This window comes from Chelonoidis abingdonii, chromosome 22, assembly GCF_003597395.2.
Source record: "Chelonoidis abingdonii isolate Lonesome George chromosome 22, CheloAbing_2.0, whole genome shotgun sequence".
NCBI lineage: Eukaryota > Metazoa > Chordata > Testudines > Testudinidae > Chelonoidis > Chelonoidis abingdonii.
The window spans coordinates 15577076-15598416 of NC_133790.1; the positions used below are offsets into that span (position 1 = coordinate 15577076).

The 21341-nt window shown below is 44.3% G+C and overlaps 1 protein-coding gene across 15 annotated transcripts in view; it reads left to right on the forward strand.

The window, feature by feature from the left end:
• The window catches only part of FBRSL1 (fibrosin like 1), a 758110-nt gene that overhangs the window by 359964 nt on the left and 376805 nt on the right, over window positions 1-21341 (forward strand). For all 15 annotated transcript variants that reach the window (XM_075060074.1, XM_075060073.1, XM_075060072.1 and 12 more), the window contains exon 3: window positions 11450-11551. In XM_075060074.1, the coding sequence (XP_074916175.1) occupies window positions 11450-11551 (102 nt within the window). The remainder of the gene's footprint in view (window positions 1-11449; window positions 11552-21341) is intronic.

Consider the following 21341-nt stretch of genomic DNA (forward strand, 5'->3'; position numbering starts at 1 on the left):
TTTAAAATACACTGAACTAGCTTCAAGTTCAATCTCTTAACACAGTTTTATCCACAGAATACTTTTTTCCTAATCTCCAATATATTTTAATTAAGTTGTCCATTTATATTTATTAAGGCAGTTTGTTGTCTCCTAATGCAGAAGTTTGCTATTACTGATATAGTTTACCAAGGAGAAGCATTAGCTTAGCTGTGCATTGATATTAAAATAGAAGAGAATGCAAGCCAAGAACTTCTCCCAAAAGTATAGTTAAGTGGGGCTTGTCTACCCAGGAAAGTTAATGTGAACTATTCCGCACACATCCCTGAGTGGACATTTATTCTGCACTAAAAGGACCTGTTTGTGGTTTAGGTTAATCCGCTTTCAAAGTGGATTAATCTAAACCACATAAAGGCACTCTTAGTGCACAATAAGAGTGTCCACACAGGAAGCTAGTGCGGAATAACTATTCCACTCTGGCTATTCCAGGCTTTTTGCCCATGTTGACAAGCCCTTCGATATCATTGTCCTTTGGAGTGTGTGTGTGTGTGTGTGTGTGTGTGTTGGAAAAGGGACAGGCCTTGAAATAAGGACTTTACACTCTCAGTACGTTATTGGAAGGAATAGCCATTCTTACCAGCTCTGCTAGCCTCAGGTTAGACATAATCTCTGGCAGTAGGAAACATAACTGCAAAGAATGCTTAGTCTCTGGGCTGCCCACCAGAAACACTGGAAATAGATCTCTTGGCAGGCTAGTTTATAAGGCTGTCTATTGTTAACGCCTCATCCATTCAGCAGCAGTATGGCATAGATATGTGAATTGTAGAGACAGGTCTGCCAGAGAACTGCAGATCCAGAAGCTTGGCTCCAAACTTTTCATGTTGGGTGTATCTCAAGAGAAAAGTGTCTGCTTTTCTTAGAGCTGCCTCTGCCGACTTAAGTTTTGCCACTAAAGTGGTAGGAAAATGGAGTTCATCTGAATTTTGTTGGCTAAAGTTGATTTGTCCTTTTACACAACACAACTCAAAGTTGATTTGCCAGATCTTTTAAGAAATCAAACTATTCCCACAGGGTTACCTTTGTGTTTCCCAGAGGACACAACATGGTCATTCTTGTTTGTATTTGGAAGAGCGTTTTCAATATATTTTTTTGTATTATCGTGGCACCAAGGAGCCCCGGACATGGACCACCAGGATCCTACTGTGCTGTATGAACAGGACAAAAAGACAGCCCCTTTCTCTGTCTCCCAGTATATCTAAGTTCTCATAGCCAGTACACAAGATGGGCAGCTGCCATCTCTACCAGGTTCTTGCCCAATAACAGAGGAAAGAGGATTAATGGATTAATAGATCCATCTGAGCCACATAGAAAATGAATATTAATTATACTTTTCCCCCAAGGGTGTTGCTTTCTCTACTGCTTCCATGGTGCAAATCAAGCCTCAGTAAAATTAGAGACTGTGTCTGCAGAGGCCTTTCTAAAAAAAAAAAAAAAAAAAAAAAAAAAATTTCTAACAAAAAAAAAAAAAAAAAAAAAAACCAGAAATGACGAGTTAAAAACCAGACGGGCTGTGGCTTTAAGAGAGATAAAAACTGTTAGGGAATGGAAAAAAAAAAAATCCCACAGCCTGTTGTAGCAGCTGTAGCTTCAGATCGTGTGGAAAATGAAGGCAGATAATTCAATTTGGCCTGTGCCCCGAGTACATTTCCAAATGCTTCTGTGTGCGCGCAAGATAATGAACAAATATATCGAGATGGCACAAGATCAGTCCGAGTTTGCCGCTCTGCAAGCCATGGAGCTCCCAGTAGGAGTGAACTAGCTTTGCTAGGTTAATGGGGGTGAGGGTCGGAAAGCCCAGCACCTTTCAGAACAACTTAAGAAAAGAATTTGTCTCCTTTTGCCCCGGGCTCCCTGTGGCACTCAAACGGAGCTTCTGATAAATCAAAGTGTATTTATTAATAATGAGCAGGGGCAACATGCCTGTGATTTGAAAATAGGGGCACCAAATTAAAATGTGCTTTTCTATGACATCAGAAAAATATAAGTAAATGGAGAGTAGACCGATCTATTATGATTAAAAAGCAGGGTCTGGGAGCTAGAACAGTGATCATAGAAAAAAGCCCTTTTATAGAGGGAAGACCCCATTCTGTCCATGCACATTTTTTCCCCGGAGAAAAAAGAAGAAAGGTGGGGAAAAAAAAAGACAGGAGCAGTAGAGAAAAATAGAACTGGAATATAATGAGAGCTGAAGTTATTGCTGGAATGAGTTATGGTATTTAATCATGCTACATGTTGTCCATTGGCATGAGATTCATAATTCTTGGCTCTGAATGTGATTCGGGATTGTACATGAGCACCTGGAGCATGCCGACTTATTGTGGCCTTTCATATCTATCCATATGTTCCCCCTGCTCTTTCTCCTGCCAAACCAGCCCCTAAGCAGAAATGACTGTTTGGTTATTACTCATATTCTGAAAGCTGGGCCTTTGGTTGATGATGTGAATTGCACTGAACTATAGAGATGTCCGGGACCACTAACTGCCAGCTTTGCACCATAATGTGCATGTTCTTTGATGGGTTGTATGTCAAGGAGAAGGCAGCATTTGTCCATTTTCTGAGCAACACTGGGTTCTAAGCAGTGGCAGGGACAAATTCTGCCTTCAGGCAAACCTTCGGTAGGATTTATGCCCTAATTGAGCAAACCATTAAATATGTAGTTAAGAGTTTTGCTAAATGTGGATGGACTTAAACATGTTGCTGATTTGGGACCTAAATGAGTGGAATTTAGCCCTCAGAGGAGGTAAATTATCAATATGCTTGGAAGGATTAGATTTTTATTGATAAATGTTGGTAAACGTTAGTTTCGCCGTACTCACAAAATCTAATGGAAAAATATTCTATCAATAATGATTGAAATTTACTGGTTGGCAAAGTTAGAAAATGCCGCTTCAGAACATAATGGAGTTTGATTTTACAATTTTTATCTGTATATTTTGACATGTGGTATTGAAAGTTCGTGGTGTTAAAAAGCTTTTTAACTTGTTGAATCTCAACAACTACTGTAATTAAATAACTATCTGACCTGCCCCATAACTTCTGCAACTGTGAAATGTAGGCTTTGTCTACACTTACAGTTTTGCAGCGCTGGCAGTTACAGCTGTGGTCGTACAGCTGTGTACGGCCAGCGCTGCAGTGTGTCCACACTTGCACCAGTTGCAGCGCTGTTGTGAGTGGTGCATTGTGGGCAGCTATCCCACAGAGCACCTCGTCCCAGCACCTCGTCCCATTTTGTCGACTGTGGGCAAGGGGGACGGATAGGTGTACGGGTCAATTCCACTTTTTCTGTTCCAACGGACCCGTGCTGCCGAGGGGAATCAGGACCCCACGCCTAAGAGGGCCCGCAACCTTAGGGCAGCCTTTTTAAATTTTTTTTTTTTTAACTTACCCCGTCCCCAGCTGCGCGGTCTGCTCGCATGGTTCCGCTCCTTTGAGTGAAGCACCCTGCGGCGAGCACGGCATGGCCCCGCTCTCCCAGCTAGGAGTCCAGCCTGGGCTGCGGGGCTGCTGCGGCGCCTCGCGTCGGGGCTCCAGTTTATGAGAGGGCGGCGGCGGGCTTTGTCGCGCTCCGGCCAGTCGAGAGGGGTCGCGGAGTTGCACGCGCTCTGACCGGGGCTCCAGCCGGGAGAGCGGAGTCGCGGATGGCCGTTATGGCCGCATCTGCGCTCTTGACTCGGAGGGGCGCGGCATTAGCGTCCGCGCTCTCCCGTCTTGGAGTCGGCCGGTGAGCGCGGCAAAGCCACGGCTCCTCCCGTCTGGATGCTCTGGGCCCCTTTAAATACGCCCCCCTGAGCCCTGGGGCAGGAGTGAGGGGTATTTAAGAAGTCCTGGGGCTCCAGCTGCCTCTGCCACCCCAGTCCTCAAATAGCCGCCGCGAGCCCCACCTCCCTCTTGCAGTTCTCCCCAGCCGCTCCCGCAAGCTATTTTAAAGGTTCCCCGGAGAAGTAGAAGGGGGTTGGGGCTACTTAAAGGACCTTGGGGTTCCAGCTGCCCTCATGCTGCACCCCCATGACCTGCCCACACCACAGTCCGGCCCCCCCCTGTCCTGCAGTCCAGCTCCTGGCACCCCATGCCCACAGCCACCCTCTGCCAAACCACCCTGTTCCTGTTCTCCAAGCAACCCCTGGCTCACACCAACACCTGCATCCCTGCCCAAAGCTAGCCCAGCCCCCCCACACACTGCTGCCCGCCACCCAGCTTCTGCGCACTCTGCCCAGCCCGCACCCCTCTTGCCCTGTTGCCAGTCAACCCCTGCCTACACCCCACTTTGCTGAAGCCAGCCGCCCCACACCCCTTGTCTCCAACCAGCCCCACAATCCCTTTTTCCCTGCCTGCAGCCAGACCCTACCTCCAAGTCAAGCCCCTGCCCTGCTTCAGCCAGCCCCATGTCCACTGCTGCCCTAGCAGTTTCCAGGGGCTTAACCCTGCAGGGAGCAGCTGGAACCAACACATGGCAACATCCCCAGGACGTGGCGGGGACCCACACATTGAAACAGCAGTCATTAGTAACCAATCAACAGCATATATGATGCAATCTGACTATAATTATTGATTTAATTCATTAGTTATGGAAAGAAAAATAATACATGAAAGAAATTTGAGAGGCTTTTTTTTTTTCCCCACTTTTTTTAAAGTCATCCCTGGCCGATCTGTGCTTCTCTTGGTAGTCAATTCCTTCTCTTGGCAGCCCTTCTCCTTTATCTTGCCAGCCTGTTCCTTTTTCATGTTTCCTTATTCCCTCCAGTTTCTTTGCCAACTTTTTATTTTCTGTGTGGAATAACAGATCATAACTGCTTTCACCATCTCTTCTATAGTCTTTCCTTGGTTTTTTCTTAAGCTTTGCAGTCTTTCAGAAGTCTGCCACTGATGGCAGCAGTATTCAAGGCTCACTTTAAAAAACACACAGAGAGATAAACTGTTAATACAGAGCCTGCATTGTTTAAGCATTTTGTAGCCATCAGGACACATTCGCAAAAGGCACGAGAGGGCCTGCAGCTGCAGATAGAGCATTGGCGAGTTTTCCCACACGCGGCTCACAGTGGAAGTGGGGGTTGCCCACGTGGCCTCACCTGGGCAAGGGGTGGTGGTGGGTTGCTTCCACTGTGGAAGCCCATGGGGTTTCTGTGAACTTGTGGAAAGCAAAGAGAAGCTACAGGTAATAACCACTGAACCCTACACCCACATCTGCCACAGCAGGCTTACTCTCAGATCCATCTTCACACGCAGCTCACCTGGGAAGGGTGGGGGTTGCTTCACTGTGGAAGCCAATGGGGTTTCTGTGACTTGTTTGGAAAAGCAAAGAGCAGCAAACAGGGGAAATAACACTGAACCCTAGCAACACCACATCTGCCACAGCAGCTACTCTCAGAGCCATCTTTGCGCAACCGTAGCTCACCTGGGAAGTGGGGGGGGGGTTGCTTCACTCTGGAAGCCATGGGGTTTCTGTGCTTGTGGAAGCAAAGAGCAGCCTACAGGGTATAGATCTAGATGGGGCTATTCCACATAGGCAATGCTTGCAGGCAGCCATAGCGCGCCCCCCAGCTCCCAAAACATTTGCATCCTTTATAAATTTAAAGCTTCTTACCAGGAACAGCTCCTCTGCTGGTTCCTCACTACAAAGTCCCAGCAGCGCCGACTGGCTAGCTTTCTTCCTGGCTTGGAAAATAGTCCTGCCTGGCCGATGGACTCCTGGGAGTCTCCAAAACACCTCAGTAAGCCTCCCTCTCGGGTTCCTTCACAACCTCCCCCTCCTGCTACCAGGGGGCTCTGAGCCCAGGGCAAGTGGAGTGCGATAGCGATGAACCAGAGAGGGCTGAAAAGGAATGCTGGATAAGTCCGTAATTACCCTGGAGGCCAATAAAAAACGCTTGGTTGCGTGTCCACACCTGATGACCAGCGCTTGCATCACCAGCACTGGTCTTCGCTACACCGGAAGCAGACCCAGGTGTACAAGCAGCGCTGCCAAACAGGGGAAGTTGCATGCGCTGCGCTGAGCTTTTAATGTGTAGACACCTGCTAAGTTGCAGCGCTGTAACCCCCTCGCCAGCGCTGCAAACTTGTGCAAAGTTTAGGCCAAGCCCTTAAATAGATAAAAAAGTTAAAAATGCTTGGGACCATATTTTGCATAAGTGTGAAACATTTTGCAATCAGTAAAAATCTAAAAAAAAAAAAAAAAAAAAAATCTGAAAAAATAAACATAGTTGATTTATCCATCAAAGTGATTAAAAAAATACAACTTTTTGCCAAGTCTAATTATCAACCCTTGGTTGCCCCCTTGTGCATTGCTGCTTTGTTTTTGGTTTAACTTTCTCAAAGTTGTCAACCTGAATTTTTTTTATTGACTATTAAACAAAAGGGAATGTCCTAAAAGAGCACTCTTTCCAGATTGAACTTGATGTTTTTGTTTTTAATTTTTTTTTAGTTTTGTATTTCCTTCTCCCGCTGTGTTAGAATGGTGTTTGGGGCAGCCCAAATTAACTGTCAAATAGACTTCAACCGGGCCCCGGTTACACTGCTGCTCTGCTGCCTTTGCCTTTCGTTTCAGCCTTTTTGCTAGCTTTTACTGGAAAACACCTTATTTTCAGGTCCTCCTAAGAGAAGACGTGCGCCAATCCAGCCAAAATGGAAAAAAAGGGCTATTGGAAAGTGCTGTCAAATTTTCACCAAAGGCAGAAAGGAAAAAAAATAGGTTTCCCTTAGCTTGATTCTCGAGTAAATGCAGGGCCTCCTGTAACAGTACGTAAACATGGTAGCCGTGTTAGTCTGTATCAGCAAAAAGAACGAGGAGTCCTTGTGGCACCTTAGAAATTAACACATTTATTTGGGCATAAGCTTTCGTGGGCTAAAGCCCACTTCATCGGACACATGCAGTGGAAAACACAGTAGGGAGAGAGAGAGAGAGAGAACATGAAGAAATGGGTGTTGCCATACTAACTCTGAGACTAATCAGTTAAGGTGGGCTATTATCAGCAGGAGAAAAAAAAACTTTTGTAGTGATTATCAGGATGGCCCATTTCCAGCAGTTGACAAGAAGGTGTGAATAACAGTAAGGGGAAGATTAGCATGGGAAAATAGTTCTTACTTTGTGTAATGACCCATCCACTCCTAGTCTTTATTCAAACCTAATTTAATGGTGTCCAAATTGCAAATTAATTCCAGTTCTGCAGTTTCTCGTTGGAATCTGTTTTTGAAGTTTTGTTGTCGAAGAATTGCGACTTTTAGGTCTGTAATTAAGTGATCAGGGAGGCTGAAGTGTTCTCCGACTGGTTTTTGAATGTTATAATTCTTGACATCTGATTTGTGTCGATTTATTCTTTTGCATAGAGACTGTTCAGTTTGACCAATGTAAATGGCAGAGGGGTATTGCTGGTACATGACGGCATATATCACTGTGGTAGATGTGCAGGTGAATGAGCCACTGATGGCATGGCTGATGTGATTAGGTCCTATGATGATGTCCCTTGAAAAGACACATGGACAGAGTTGGCAACAGGCTGTTTTTTGCAAGGATAGGTTCCTGCGTTAGTGTTTTTGTTGTGTGGTGTGTGGTTGCTGGTGAGTATTTATTTCAGATTGGGGAACTGTCTGTAAGCAAGGACAGGTCTGTCTCCCAAAATCTGTGAGAGTGAGGGATCATCCTTCAGGATAGGTTGTAGATCCTCGATGATGTGCTGGAGAGGTTTTAGTTGAGGGCTGAAAGTGACGGCTACTGTTACTCACACCTTCTTGTCAGCTGTTTGAAATGGGCTATCCCAATTATCACGACGACCGTTTTTTTCCTCCTGCTGGTAATAGCCCACCTTAATTGATTAGTCTCGTTAGAGTTGGTATGGCAACACTCATTTCTTCATGTTATCTCTGTGTGTGTGTGTGTGTGTATATATATAATATATCTTCCTATTGTATTTTCCACTGCAAGCATCTGATGAATTGGGCTTTAATCCACGAAAGCTTATGCCCAAATAAATTTGTTAGCTCTAAGGTGCCACAAGTACTCCTCTTTCTTTTAGTAGTAAGCACAGTATTTTCAGGTGGAAATGAAATTTTCAAGTTTTCATTCATAAATTATCCTGAACTTCTAGACTCTGGTTTTGTTCACATTTTAAAAATACGAAAAGTGGTTGATGTTACAGTCATGTCTGTGTGAAACATTGGCACTATTGGATGTTCCACTAGGGCAAGAGATCTCAACCTTTTTCTTTCTGAGTCCCCCCCACAACATGCTATAAAAACTCTACAGCCCACATGTGCCACAACTAGTTTTCTGCATATAAAAGCCAGGACCGGCATTAGGGGGTAGCAAACAGGGCAACTGCCTGGGGCCCCATGCCACAGGGGCCCCCAGGAAGCTAAGTTACTCAGGCTTCGACTTCAGTCCCAGTTGGAAGGGGTTAGGGCCTCAGGCTTCAGCCCCATGTGGTGGGACTTCATCTTTGTACCCTGAGTCCCAGCGAGTCTAACACTGGCCCTGCTTGGCAGACCCCCTGAAACCTGCTTGTGGCCCCTTAGGGGGCCCCGGATCCCTGGTTGAGAACCACTGCATTAGGGCATAGCAGCTTACTGTTGCTGCCAGTCAACAAAAGCTGTGTCTATGCTGGCACTTTCAGCACTAAAACTTTTGTTGCTCGGGGTGTTAAAAAACACACACACACACACACACCCGAGCGACAAACGTTTTAGCACTGAAAAGTGCTAGTGTAGACAGCGCTAAGCTACCAATGCTCGTTTGGGGTAGTTTTGTTTTATTGCTGTTAGAGCTTTCTCCGGGCAATAGAGCGACTACACAGTGCAGACATAGCCTAAATTACTTTTAGTGACCAAGTGGCCAAGTCTGTGCTACAGTGTAGAAAATCCAGGTTCAAATCCTGCCGAAGATCCATTTTGAAGCAACAAAACAGGGTGAAAGTGTGGATCCTCTGGCTTGGTTACATTTGGGGCTTTTGTGCAAGGATTTCATGGTCTCCTAGGGCAAGGACCATTCAAAGGGATGGAAAAGGGATGTCAGTTTGTAAAGCAAGACTCAACTCAAGGATACAGCCAGAGGGAATTTTTATAGCTGAAACAGCAACATCCAGAGAAACTGATTAAAAATCAAGCAGTCAAGCCAGGAGCAACTTCAAGAAACGAGCTTTTGACCAGTTCACTAATCTCCTGATCTGCAGAAAGTGCCCATGAAACCGATGCATCCATTTAGTAGAACTCCTTATCCTTCTAGTTCAGTCCTGCATGTGGCTCATTAGAGTAATTACTGATGAATTAAAGCAGCTTGGCTCAGCACTCAGACTGCGGGTGTGTGGGCTCCCCTGCTGGCAGGCAGCAGGTGTAAATGAACAAGATCTGTCAAAAAGGCTGATGACCCTCTTAATTCACAGCAGCAAACGGGGGACAGAGGTAGTACAGCAAGTTTAATAATTGATATTTACTCGGAAAGGTTAATGGCAGCGATGAGGCTTCTAATTTGTTTGCCCGTGCAAGACCTTGTCAGGTCAAATTGTCTCAATTTGTTCCTATGTGTAGGTGTAGGTTTCTTTCCTCCAAAGTTTATTAAAGGGAAACAGATCAGGTGAGGGAACAGGGGGACATACTACTGCTCAAGAAAGATTGGGTTCTCTTTGGTAACAGATTGAGTAAGAGTTTTAACTTCTGAGGTTTTAGTCTTGTTACATGTTTCCGGTGAATATTTGAGTTTGAGATTAAGGAATTATAACTTTGGAAATGGTGGACTCTCTCTTTTCCTCTCTCTCTCTCTCTCTGTCCCCCGCCTTTGGACATGTCCAGATGAGCTGTAATCTCAACCCTGCGTGGGACCCTCTCTGAAGCTAAGCAGTACTCCAGACTAGCTCAGTAGTTGGCCTCAGTCTGGGAATAGTGCCCTGCACATTCATTGGGAAGAAACCGAGGCATTTTAACTGCCGCAGTACCAAGCGTTGAGTAGGGGCTTTGTACAGTATGTGCTAGAGCATTTCACTGTTGAGTGTGGGCACTGAAGCACCTGAGTGTTGTACTGAAGGGTCCTGACTCCACAGACCTGGAGTGACAGTGCCCTCAAAGGTGCTAACGTACGCTGAAATCACCGACGAATATCTCTGGCCACTGAACTGCAGATTATGCAATGAAATTGCACCCAGGGAAACAAGGGAATTTTATTGCCATTAAAAGTACCAATTTGTACAAACCAACATTTTAAATAATGTAATTTAAATAGAAGCAGACTGATATGAATAGAACCTATTAATACATTAAACACTTCCTTCCACTCAGTATTTCACAAGGAAATTAACAGAATAATTTGTTAGTAGATGATCCCAGGAATGTGGCAGTGAATGACATTAGTGCTCTGTTCTTCCTCCCCTCCCCTTTTACAGTCTTTGCAGAATGAAGCGCTGGTATTGCTGTGAATTGAGATATTATCCCTTTCACTTGGTGTTCTGGGTTCAAATGTAACCAAGATCACAAGTGAAAGGGCGATGAGGATGGAAGGACAGCCCAATGCTTAGGGAACTAGCCTAGGATTTAGGAGAACTATCTTCAATTTCCTGCTCTGCCAGACATCCCCAAGAGGCATTTAGGGTCCTAGTGTGATTTTCAAAAGCATCTAGGCACCTAACACATTGAAATCCAAGAGGTTTAGGTGTCTAGATAATTTTGAAAATCCTATTAGGTGTCTAAATACCTTTAAAAATCTCTGTGACTCAGTTGCTGGTCTGTAAAATGAGGATAAAAGCATTTCCCTACCTCACAGGGCTAAATACACACATTGTCAGGAAAAATACATTGAAGCTTGTGAGATAATGGTAGATTTTTGAGGAATGAGTTGATCTGTCTCAGTACAGAACTATAACTTATTTTATTACATAATGTTACTGCATACTGATTGGAGACTCCACAGTAATATATCACACAGTAAATTTTATTCCACATAAATAAGCAGTTTCACTCTATTAGGGAAGTGAGGGGAGCTTTGTTTCTTTTCTTTGAGACCCCTGATGTATTTCTAAACAAGTAATGGTAGCTCAGTACGGGGATGGGAGCCTTAGACTTGTATATTAATAATAATTCCGTACAGGAGTATGTTCAATACTGAAGTAGTTCAGGTCTGAACTGAGGTGCATTAGTAGTAGATTGTGAGGGAAATTTGCCTATTGTCTACCTGATCATAGCTACTTGGCTCAGCCTGTCCCACTTCCAGGAGAGCTAAATTCACCTGTTCCTTGAATGCTAGCAGAAAGGGATGCAGAAACAAGTGAGTAAGGCACTCTTTGGAAAAGTCTAATGAACTCAAGAGCATTTTCTCGACACTGCAGTGAAATTTATAGGTGTGAACACATTTGAGAAACTGTGTTTGGTGACCTCAGAAACAGTTGATGCAGCAGTGCCTGAAACTCCTCTATTTGTTTTTCATTGCTCCCTCTAGATGAAGGTCCCTGCAAGCAGAAGTGGCAGAAATAGCGAAGAAGATAGCATCAGGGAGGCCACAAGCTCTCAGCGAAGCAGCTCGAGGGACCGTCTCAGTGATGTAAGTACCAGAATCAAGCGCTGCTTCATTGCAGCAATTCCCGCTGCTGACATGGCTTTTCATAAATCTCACTGAACAAATGTTGGCATCCAGAGGTCACTGTGTAATAACTTTTTTTTTATGTCATGATTGAGTGTTATGGCATAAGTGGTTGAGCTGCCTTGCAAACACTATAATCATGGTGCAAATAATATGATAAGTGAAAGATCAGAGATGGGAAAACAAAATGGAACTGTTATTCCTGAGGGGAAAGATGGCTTGAGATTTTTTTAAAGAAAAAAGTTACGTAAAAAGCGTTTTACAGATGCTTTTGGTTTTAGCTTCTCCATAGAATTATGGTGGATGCAAAGTTGGCTCACCTATTGTTATGCTTCCTGCCTCTGAAAGATGAGGAGCATTTTTTAAGTGGTGGAGGTGAGCTGCCTTTCTCTCAGGAAACTCAACTCTACTTTGAGTGAAATGTTATGATAAAACAAAAGTAAATAGTGCCTTCATGTGTAAACACACAAATGGGCTTTTTAGTCACCAAGAAATCAATGGCAGTGCTGGGATAATTTTATATGGAGGCCTTTTTTGTTAGCAATTAGCATTTTGCCTTCATTAAAACATGATTTTTTACTAATTAGGACCTTTCCCGTTAGGAGAGATTTAAATGAAGAACAATAATCAAACGCTGGCACAAGCATGTCTGAAATATTAAATTTAACATTTCAATGGCAAGCCACAGAAATCCCAGAGCGAGCGGTTTTCATGTTGAGTTCTATTAATGTAAAATATGCTTCATAACTAAAACCTGTCACAGAAAACGGCTCACACCAGCCAAATTCAATTGGACAGTTAATTTAGCTTTAAAATTGAAAACACTACCTCTGCTTCAGGATGCAAAAGGAAGGAGGGGGAAAAAAGGCTTTGATAAGTGTAATGTATTTGCCATTAAGGCTTTCAGAGCCCATTCTATAGGAGAAGGGGGGGAAAAAAAAAGAGAGGGGGAAAATGGCTCCCACAAATGTGTTTAAAAGCTGAAAGTATTTATTAAAAATGTCAGCAGAAAAGTGCTTCTGGCAGATTAAAGCGGGATTCGGCTTGACAGCTCTGACAGGGAAATGTGACGGGGGAAAATTCTCTCTACATGTTTTGAGTGTGAATGGGGTGCTGTAAACAGCCTACATGGTGGGAGGAAGGGGGAAAAAAAAGCTGTCTCTGTGATTTGCTTCTAGGATAAAGAATCTGAGCACACTGGAGAAGAAAAAGGGTCGGGGCGGGGGGGGGAATCCCTTAAGGGCAAATAATCATGTGTGTGTGTGTGTGTGTGTGTGTGTGTGTGTGTTTGTGTGTGTTTTGGACAGTAATAGTCTTTGCATGATTTTCTTCCTCCAGTCACTCTTGACAGGTGTGTGATCTGAGGCAGCTGGTAACACTGCTGCTGCTCAGTACAGCTGAGGGGAAAAAAAGAATAAAAGATTCAGATCTACCAATTGATTTGAGTAGTTTAGGTTAAAGTATTTAGATGGCAACTAGTTAGCCAGTGTCACAGGTTCTGGGAGGAGCCTGTAACATTGCAGGTGAAGCGAGAGCTATTTTCTCTCCCCACCCACCATCAGGGCAGTGAGTTATATGGTCTCATGGTGTCTGGCCTCCAGCAATATTCAGGGCACGGAGGCCTGGCTCCACCAATGTTTGGGGCTGGCTCTCTCCCCCGGCCCCGCCTGCCATCCCTGCATGCCTCCCCCCGAGTGTCCCTGCCTGTGCCCCTGGGCAGCTGTGCCTTGCAGCTCCACGCTGTGCTCACTCTGCCGGCTCCCAGCATCAACTGCCGCTGCAGGGTCCTAGCGCCTTCCCCTCCATTAGTGCCAGAGCAGGCTGACCCTGCCCTTCCGCCTCGGACAGACGGACCCTTCCCTTTTTCGGCGGGACCCTCCACCAGCACAGGGTGCCCCCCGCCTGCAGTCACCGCTCCTGCCCCACGCTGGGCAAGAGGCAACCCCATCCCCCGACAACAGTGAGGGGCAGCAGCAGGGGAGGAGGTGCACAGGTGACTGAGAAGGGCCGTAGGAGCACGTGCAGTGACAGTGGTGTGAGGTGAGTGTTGCGGGGGGTGGGAGGGCTGAGGGTTGAGTCCTCTCTGGCCCCAGCCAGGGGCAGCCTGCCTGCACCCCAAACCCTTCATCCCCAGCCCCAGCCTAGAGCCTGCACATTTTTACATTATTTTTTAAAAAAATCAGCTTACAAGGCAGCTGGGGACAGGGGGCAGGATTTGGACCCGTTCTGGGCACCACCAAAAATTATACAAACCTGCCGCCCCTGCCCACAATGTTACGGCATGAGCGCCTAAAAAATGTGACCTTCATTGAATTTTATTGGGTGTCTAACTCTGTAGGCTCCTCACAAGGAGTTATTCATCCAAGGAAATTCAGTGCAAGTTGGGTGTTCAACTCTTCCAGGCTCCCTGGAGACTTCCAGCCATGGTGCCTGTGGGCAGGAGCATACAGTAGAACCTCGCTTATGTTGCTCTAATGATCCAGCGACCCATTGCAAATGATGGAATTTTTCCAGTTAGTGACTAATTACATTGTTTGAAGAACGAGGTTTCTGAACCACAAAAAGCACTTTGTTATTTGATAATTGCAGTTGAGTTTTAATTTACTTTTCACAACAATTCATCACAAGGTAGTGAATGTCAGCCTTCAAAGGCCACACTGTTGCAATCTGCTGGTACACTTTTGCAGAGAAGTGGGGAGGAAGACCCAAGATTTCTTGTGTGCATGCTATGAGGAGTGTGGATTAACATAGGATTCTACTGTCCATCTGATAAGGCCCCCATATGGCTCTGTAGATGCATCTCCTGGCATATCCTTCAAATGGATGGTGTGCAGTTGAACTGACTTGACCCCTTATGTGTGGCACTCAGAGGATTAAGCCCCCATCGTGCACTAAAGATGTAAAGGGAAGGGGTTTTATTTTCTTCCCCCTTAGGGGCTGCTGGAGGGATTACAAATTGAGGCTCTGAAACGCAATTGTCCTAGAGCGGTTACTTTTTCTTGCTGACATAACATGCTGCCTCAGGCATCGGGCCCATTGCTTGCTCAGTCTGACTAGCTGTCCTGCTGTTCCTCAGTGTGTTTGGGCTCAAAACAGCCTTGCGATGCCTGCTTTGTAATGCCTTCATCTCTCACCTCCATTCCTATTAACTTGTGGCAACTACCACAGTAAATGAAGCAGCTGCTAGCAGATTTGGCTGCTATACCATGGCACAGCAGGTATGCAGAGGGATGTATGCCTTAAAGTTACTGCTCTGGGAACACTGTGGTGCCATCACGCACATTCCTTTGTGGCATTCCTTGGCTACTCCTCTCTCACTTCAGTGCAGTTCTGCATTTAGGAGGTGCTACTAGGAGCAACTTAGTTTCTCTGTGTGAATTGTTTCTTGAGATGACTTATTTAATGGGATGCCAGTAAGATGTGTTTTATTTACATGAATGGATGTCTCCAGTCTCTGATGGACCATGAAGGCAAGAGGTGGCCTGGTCTGTCAGGAAATAATTACACCCTAAAGGAAACTGAAGTGAAGCGATTGACTGTGTGTGTCTGTCTCTCTCTCTCTCTCACGCGCGTGCACACACACACCCTTTCTGTCACTGTCACTCTGCTTTGGCACAGTGAAATTTCCTTGTGGAAAGAGCACTAAAGCTTTATAGTAGAACAATAATACTCTGCGTTGTACAGTGTGTCTTTCCAGATGTTGCTTGAAGTGCAGTTTATTATAGATCATTGAGGGGAAAATGTATATTTTGATCTAGTGAAATTATCTCTGACTGCAAAGGTTTGATTTGTTGGGACTGGTTTCTCATCGATATGATAAGCCTATTATGGGAAAACAAAGTTTTAACCAATGTTTGCATGACAAATAATTCTTTTTTAAAGGGGCGGGGAAGGATGAGAATTTACACTTGTTTGTACTTGCAGTGGTCAACAGTAAATTCCCTTTTAATTTATTACAACGGAAAGGTCTCTGCAACCGTTGTATTCTAACGGTTCCTTTAGAATACAAAGTCAACAGCTGCTTTCCAAAACAGGATTTTTTTCTGCTATCTTTCATAGTAAGGTAATTGAAAGTTACCAAAGAACTAAGAGACAGATAAGCCCCATTGCTGATTGTTGTGTTGACCCAAGTAAAACTGAGAGGTTTGGGTTTTGCTCCCCCTCCCTTCAGTAATTGTCCTAATCTTTTCTGATGTCCCAAACAATGTAAAAAATCCACACAGACCTTTGTATAATAGCTTTAAAAAAGGTTTTATCTTTTTCTTGACCCATCAGCTTAAGAACTGCCTGCATTTTAATGGCTTTTCTCCCTCACTAAATTGAATGGATCGTCCCTCATTATCATTTAAATAGAACCCTCGCTCCCTGTGAACGTGGAAAATTTGGATGTGCTGCTATAATTTGAATATTTGAAATATTCGCAAGGTGGGGAGAGGAGGAGGCAACAGAGGACAGAATTGTTGAATGTAATTGTCATGGATTCTCAATTTTGTTGCCACAAGATGGGAAAATAGACTAATAATTGTCTTCCAACCCTAGCAGAATAGTTGCCCTAGTTAACTGAAGCTAACACTCTAATTGTCATGGGGGCACCTAGATGAATGAGGATGTATGCAGGGCACAGCAAGGGCTAAATTGAGTGATATACTAAGGCAGAGAGCAAATTGGCAATTATTGGCCCAGCTGAAAAGGTTGGCAGGTGTGCTGCTTTCTCATGAGCCCTTAGGGGGAAATTGGAAATATAAAATATTGACCATAAATACTAGCTGATTAGGAAATATGTTGCAAGAGGTGCCGGCCACTTTAGAGACAAAACTCTCTTTTTCAAGAGATTGACTTTAGGCTGTGCACAAAAATACAAGCCCCTGTCGTAAGTCATTTCGGGCTTTTTCTCTCTTTTCTCCCAACTACCTGCTTTGAAAACGTTTTTACAGTGTAACAAGCAAACAGAAATTCCTATGTCAGAAAAGCAGAAATGCAGCGTTCCCCCCGCCCCCTTCCTTGAATGTTTTTGGATCAGTTTTTGGATGCGTGTTTTAAGATATTGCGTTGTCTAGATGTGAAATCCTTTCTCCTGTAGAGGTGTACAATAAAGGCCTACTGATTTCCCAGCTGCACGTATATTGTAAACTGTTTGTCTTTGTGTTCTATCAGGCTTATTGGTTTTCTCTCCTTCATGTTCCTACACTTTGTACTGCACTGCCCACTGCTGGGGCAAATGGATGAAAGCAGCTGCAGGTGCAATACTGTATGCCAAGCCAGTGATCTATTGGGTATGCCTAGGGCTTAAGTCCCTTCCCAGGACAATGATCAAACATCAGAAGCGAAAGAGTCCTGTGGTCTCCACCCTTATTTGGCCACTTCACAAAACCATCACATACTTTGGCACATGTTAGTTCACAGTCTTATCTCAGGATAGAGGAAGGGGTTTGGAAGAGGAATAGTGTAGTGTGCTTACAGGTGAGGAATAAGATTCATTGATAGTGCTCTTTAGGGCTCAGGAGTGGAACAGCAAAGGTGGTGTAGCCTGGGAAGATGGTGAATTGGAGGAGCTCCATCGGAAGCGCTGACTTCCAGTATTTAAACTGTAAGCTCTTTGAGGCAGATGTTCTCCCTTGTTTCACATTTATACAGCCGCTGACACAATGGTGTCCTAGTCCTGACTGGGGCTGTTGGATGCTGTTGTAATACAAATAAATAACGCTAGTTGTAATTTAATAGTAGGAGGAATTGCAAGTCAAGTTGGAGGTGCATTCATGTGCTGTTGTGGGGCTGAGGAATGGCTAGCAGAGGAGAGTGAACATCAGGAGTTGGATACATTAACAAAGCTTATGTGAGAGGACAGGAATAACAGAAGGGATTGTCAGCTGAGATGGAACTATGTTGGCAGAGTTGTTTATGGACAGTTACATAGCATCTGAAATTTTTTTTAGCATCCTCATGTTTTCTTGATTCGCTACTGATCTGACCCCAGAGGGAAAGGAACAGTGCTGAAATGGATGTATGCATGCATGCATACCAGCCAAGGCCTGCCTGTGGATAATGGTTATGAGAGAACCAATTTAGAAACCCCACACAATGACTGTACACTGAGAGAGACTCACTAACAGAGCTGTGGACAGGAGTGTAGTAAAGGAGGAGCAAGAGTTAACAGGGGTGAAAGCAAGGTCATGAAAAGGAAAGAGGATTTAGTTGAGTTGGGCTAAAAATAGCAGTGTAGACATTCCCACTCAGGCTGGAGCCCAGGCTCTGACACCCTCCCAGATGGTCCAATTTTAGAGCCCAGGCTCTAGCCCAAGGGGGAACATCTACACTGCTATTTTTAGCCCCACAGCCTGAACTCTACCAGCCCAAATCAATGGACCTGGGCTCTAAGACTTGGTGCCGTGGGTTTTTCTTTGCAGTGTAGACATACCCTATAGTTCCAATTGAACTCAGTGAAAACTGTTTGATGCTCAGGCCCCAGATTTCTCAGCTGAAGTTTCCCCATGTGTGAAATGGGGAAACTCATTTTACTGACTGGCTTTGCAGGGTGATATGAGGATGAATTATACTGATTTATATAGAGCTCTTTGAGAAATGCTAGATAAGAGTGGAGTGTTGTTATTTGGGAGGTGGGTACTCTGTACTGGTAACCCCAAAAGTTATCAAACCATGACTCAGGCCCCCATAAATCATGATTTTTAACCCAAAATAGTGAATTTGGGGTTATTTAATTTTGCTTTTTGATTGTTGACCCTTGAGGATGCACTTGAGTCACATTTTCAAGCTTTTCTCTGCAAGTATGAGAACTGGAAACTTGCTTCTTTCAAAACAAATGTAAGTTTCGATTCTTATCTAATGAATTGTTTGTAGGCGCTGGGGCTCTAAACGAAACTTCAAACATTGCAAAACTTGTGCTAAAATTGTGAGAGTTGGTGACACTTGTTACCCAAGCTGAACCTGTAGTGAGATTTTCAGCAGCCTATGTGGAATATGGAGGGAGGAGCCCAGGTTGCAGGGGGGCAGAGTTTTGTAGGAAGCACCAAAAATCCAGTCTGTTTGCACATGGCTTGAATGCTGGTTGCAGTTGTAGCATCTCTAAATAGTTCTCTCAGTAAAAACCAGTTTAGTTTTAGAAACAGTCATCTCATGTTATTACCCAGAATGCACTATATGAAATAAGGTTCACACAGCACCAGGAATCCTAGTTTTCCATGATAAAAAAAGCAAAATTCTCCGATTTTTTAAAAAAAAAAATCTGTATTTTTCTGCGATTAAAATGAAAGGCTGAACTTTAGTTTCCCTAGCCACAATGTGTATATATAGGTATCAGTTGGACACAATGATATATTGTAAGTTGAGAGCCAGAGCTCTGTCACCTAGAGCTGACAGTGGAGCCCTGCCCTTTCTCCTGAGTATCTGAATTTTTTATTATCCGATCTGGCCCCAGTCCCATTTAGATCGGATAACTGGGGTTCCACTATATATGTGTTGTTTTTTTTCACAAAATGTAAAAACTAAAGATTCTCTGTAAAAATGCAAAATCTGTGTTTTTCTGTGGCAATTGGATTTCTAGGATCCATCTGACCATCACTAGTCATCAGTTCTCTTTCCTGATTGTTTCTCTGGCTGCTAGTGTTGGGATTCTAATGTCCTCTTTCGTAGGAGGCTCTCTTTTTCCTAAAGGCTTGTCAAGCCAATTACAGAGGTTTAGAATTTACATAATTTCGTATCCATTAAGAAATCCGTTTAGTTTTTAACTGTTGCAAACTTTGAAACCCCTTTGTTTATTTGAGCATATAAAATGGGAAAATTAAACAGAGAAGATGAATCAAGTTTTGCATAACATCCAGAAATCACATTGTGTTGTGGTTATCCAGGCAGGTCCTGGTTTCTAATCTGAATGAATACTTGACGCACTGTCTGACATTTGGCAAGTCAATTGACCTCATTGCATGAGCACAGAGAAGGGTGTGACTCACTGCATAAAGATGCTCCTGGTTAAACTACAGGCTTATTCCCAGCCTCTGTTGTCCCCTCCCTCCCGTCCAAAGAGTGAGTCTGGTTTTATAAAGCTCATCCTGGAAAACAGAAATACTAGATCCCACCAGTATTTAAAGGCTGAAGTTGAACTAACACAATGGTGATAAGAGTGTTGTTATAAATGCCTAGATGGATGGATGGAGAATTTTACCTCCTTGTATCTCAACTCATCCTGCCTATAAAGCTGGATAAATGGCATGGGACTGTCTGAGGTAAGTTTCCCTGAGTAGAAATTAAACCAAAAATTAGTTTTATCGGGGTTATTTATTTGTTCTTCTGAGTGCTGGCTAACAACATCATGCTGTACGGACAGTGGGGAAGATAGATTTGGACCTGTGTTCCAGAGAGGAAGGAGAGTTCAGAGATTAAGGCAGTAGCCTAGAAGATCCAGGTTCAGTTCCTTGGTCTGTCATGGACTTCCAGTATAATTTAGGGCAAGTGACTTAGAGTGGGCTCCACAAAGGTACTTAGGTGCCAGTGTGATCCACAGAATTCCTGCTCATCTGCCACCTAATCCTAAAGTTGCTCAGTGCCTGAGTTTTTGCAGTAGCAGTTCCCTAGATGCCTATGTTCTTGCTTCTGAGTGCACACAGTGCTGCCTCCCTCTAGGCACCCAGACATCTGTCTCCTGCCTAAGCCCCAAAGGGACTCTCAAACTGGGAAAGACAGGCAGTCGGCCACCTAAGTTGCATGCAGGGCTTGGTCTGGGCATACTCCAAGGCTGGGGGTAGTGGGGTAGGAGGGATCTGAACAGGGATCTGCCACCTGTCAGGTGAGCGCTCTAACCACTAGACTATTGAGTCATTCAAGCTCTATCTCTGGCCCAATTCATATTTAATTATTAAATTATTTAATTAAATGGAACAACTTCAATAGGAGAGACTGGGGGAGACCCATATGAAAATATTCTATAGCCTGGTGGTTAGAGCACTCACCTGACAGGTGGCAGATGCCTTCTTTTCCTTAGGCAGAACGGGGAATTGAATCCAGGGTATCCACATCCCGGATGAATACTCTACCCATTAGGCTAAAGGTCACAAAGGAGGTTTCCTTCTACCTGGTGGTTTGATACGGAATTAGAAGCCCTCTGAGCCTGTGTAGTGGATTGGGTCCTGCATGCAGCTTAGGTGGCCCAATGGCCATCTTCTCCCTGTTCATAAATTGCTAGCAGAGATAGGCACCTCCCTGCAGCCTGGACTTAGGTACTGAACTCTGATAGAGGGGCAGGGCTTAGCACACACCAATCTTGTTGGCATCTGCCATTGGCTAGCTTAGGCCCTAATTTTGTGGATATCATTCTAAGACTACTGTCTCTCCCCATCCATTCTATAGGATCCTAGGCTTCCAACTCAGGCTTTGTGGATAGCAGCGTTCCTATGATTTTCTAGGAGTTCTAAGAGTTGGGCGACACTCAGTGTCATAACCTCCAAGTCTTCCTTGTGTATTTGGGCCTTAGCCATTCTGTGTCTCAGTTCCCCATCTGTAAATGGGAATAAGAGCACTTCCATTCCTCACAGAAGTGTTCTGATAAATACATTAAAGATTGTAAACTGCTCAGATACTGTAGTGATGAGGATTATGCAAATTTCTTAGATAAAAAAGACAGATAAAAGCTTAATACCAAATAGAGTTACTATCCCCAATTTTTAATCTATGTCATGACTCTGTTACCCAAACTATCAATGGGAATATCTCTTTTGCTTAATCAAAATACAGTGGGATGAAG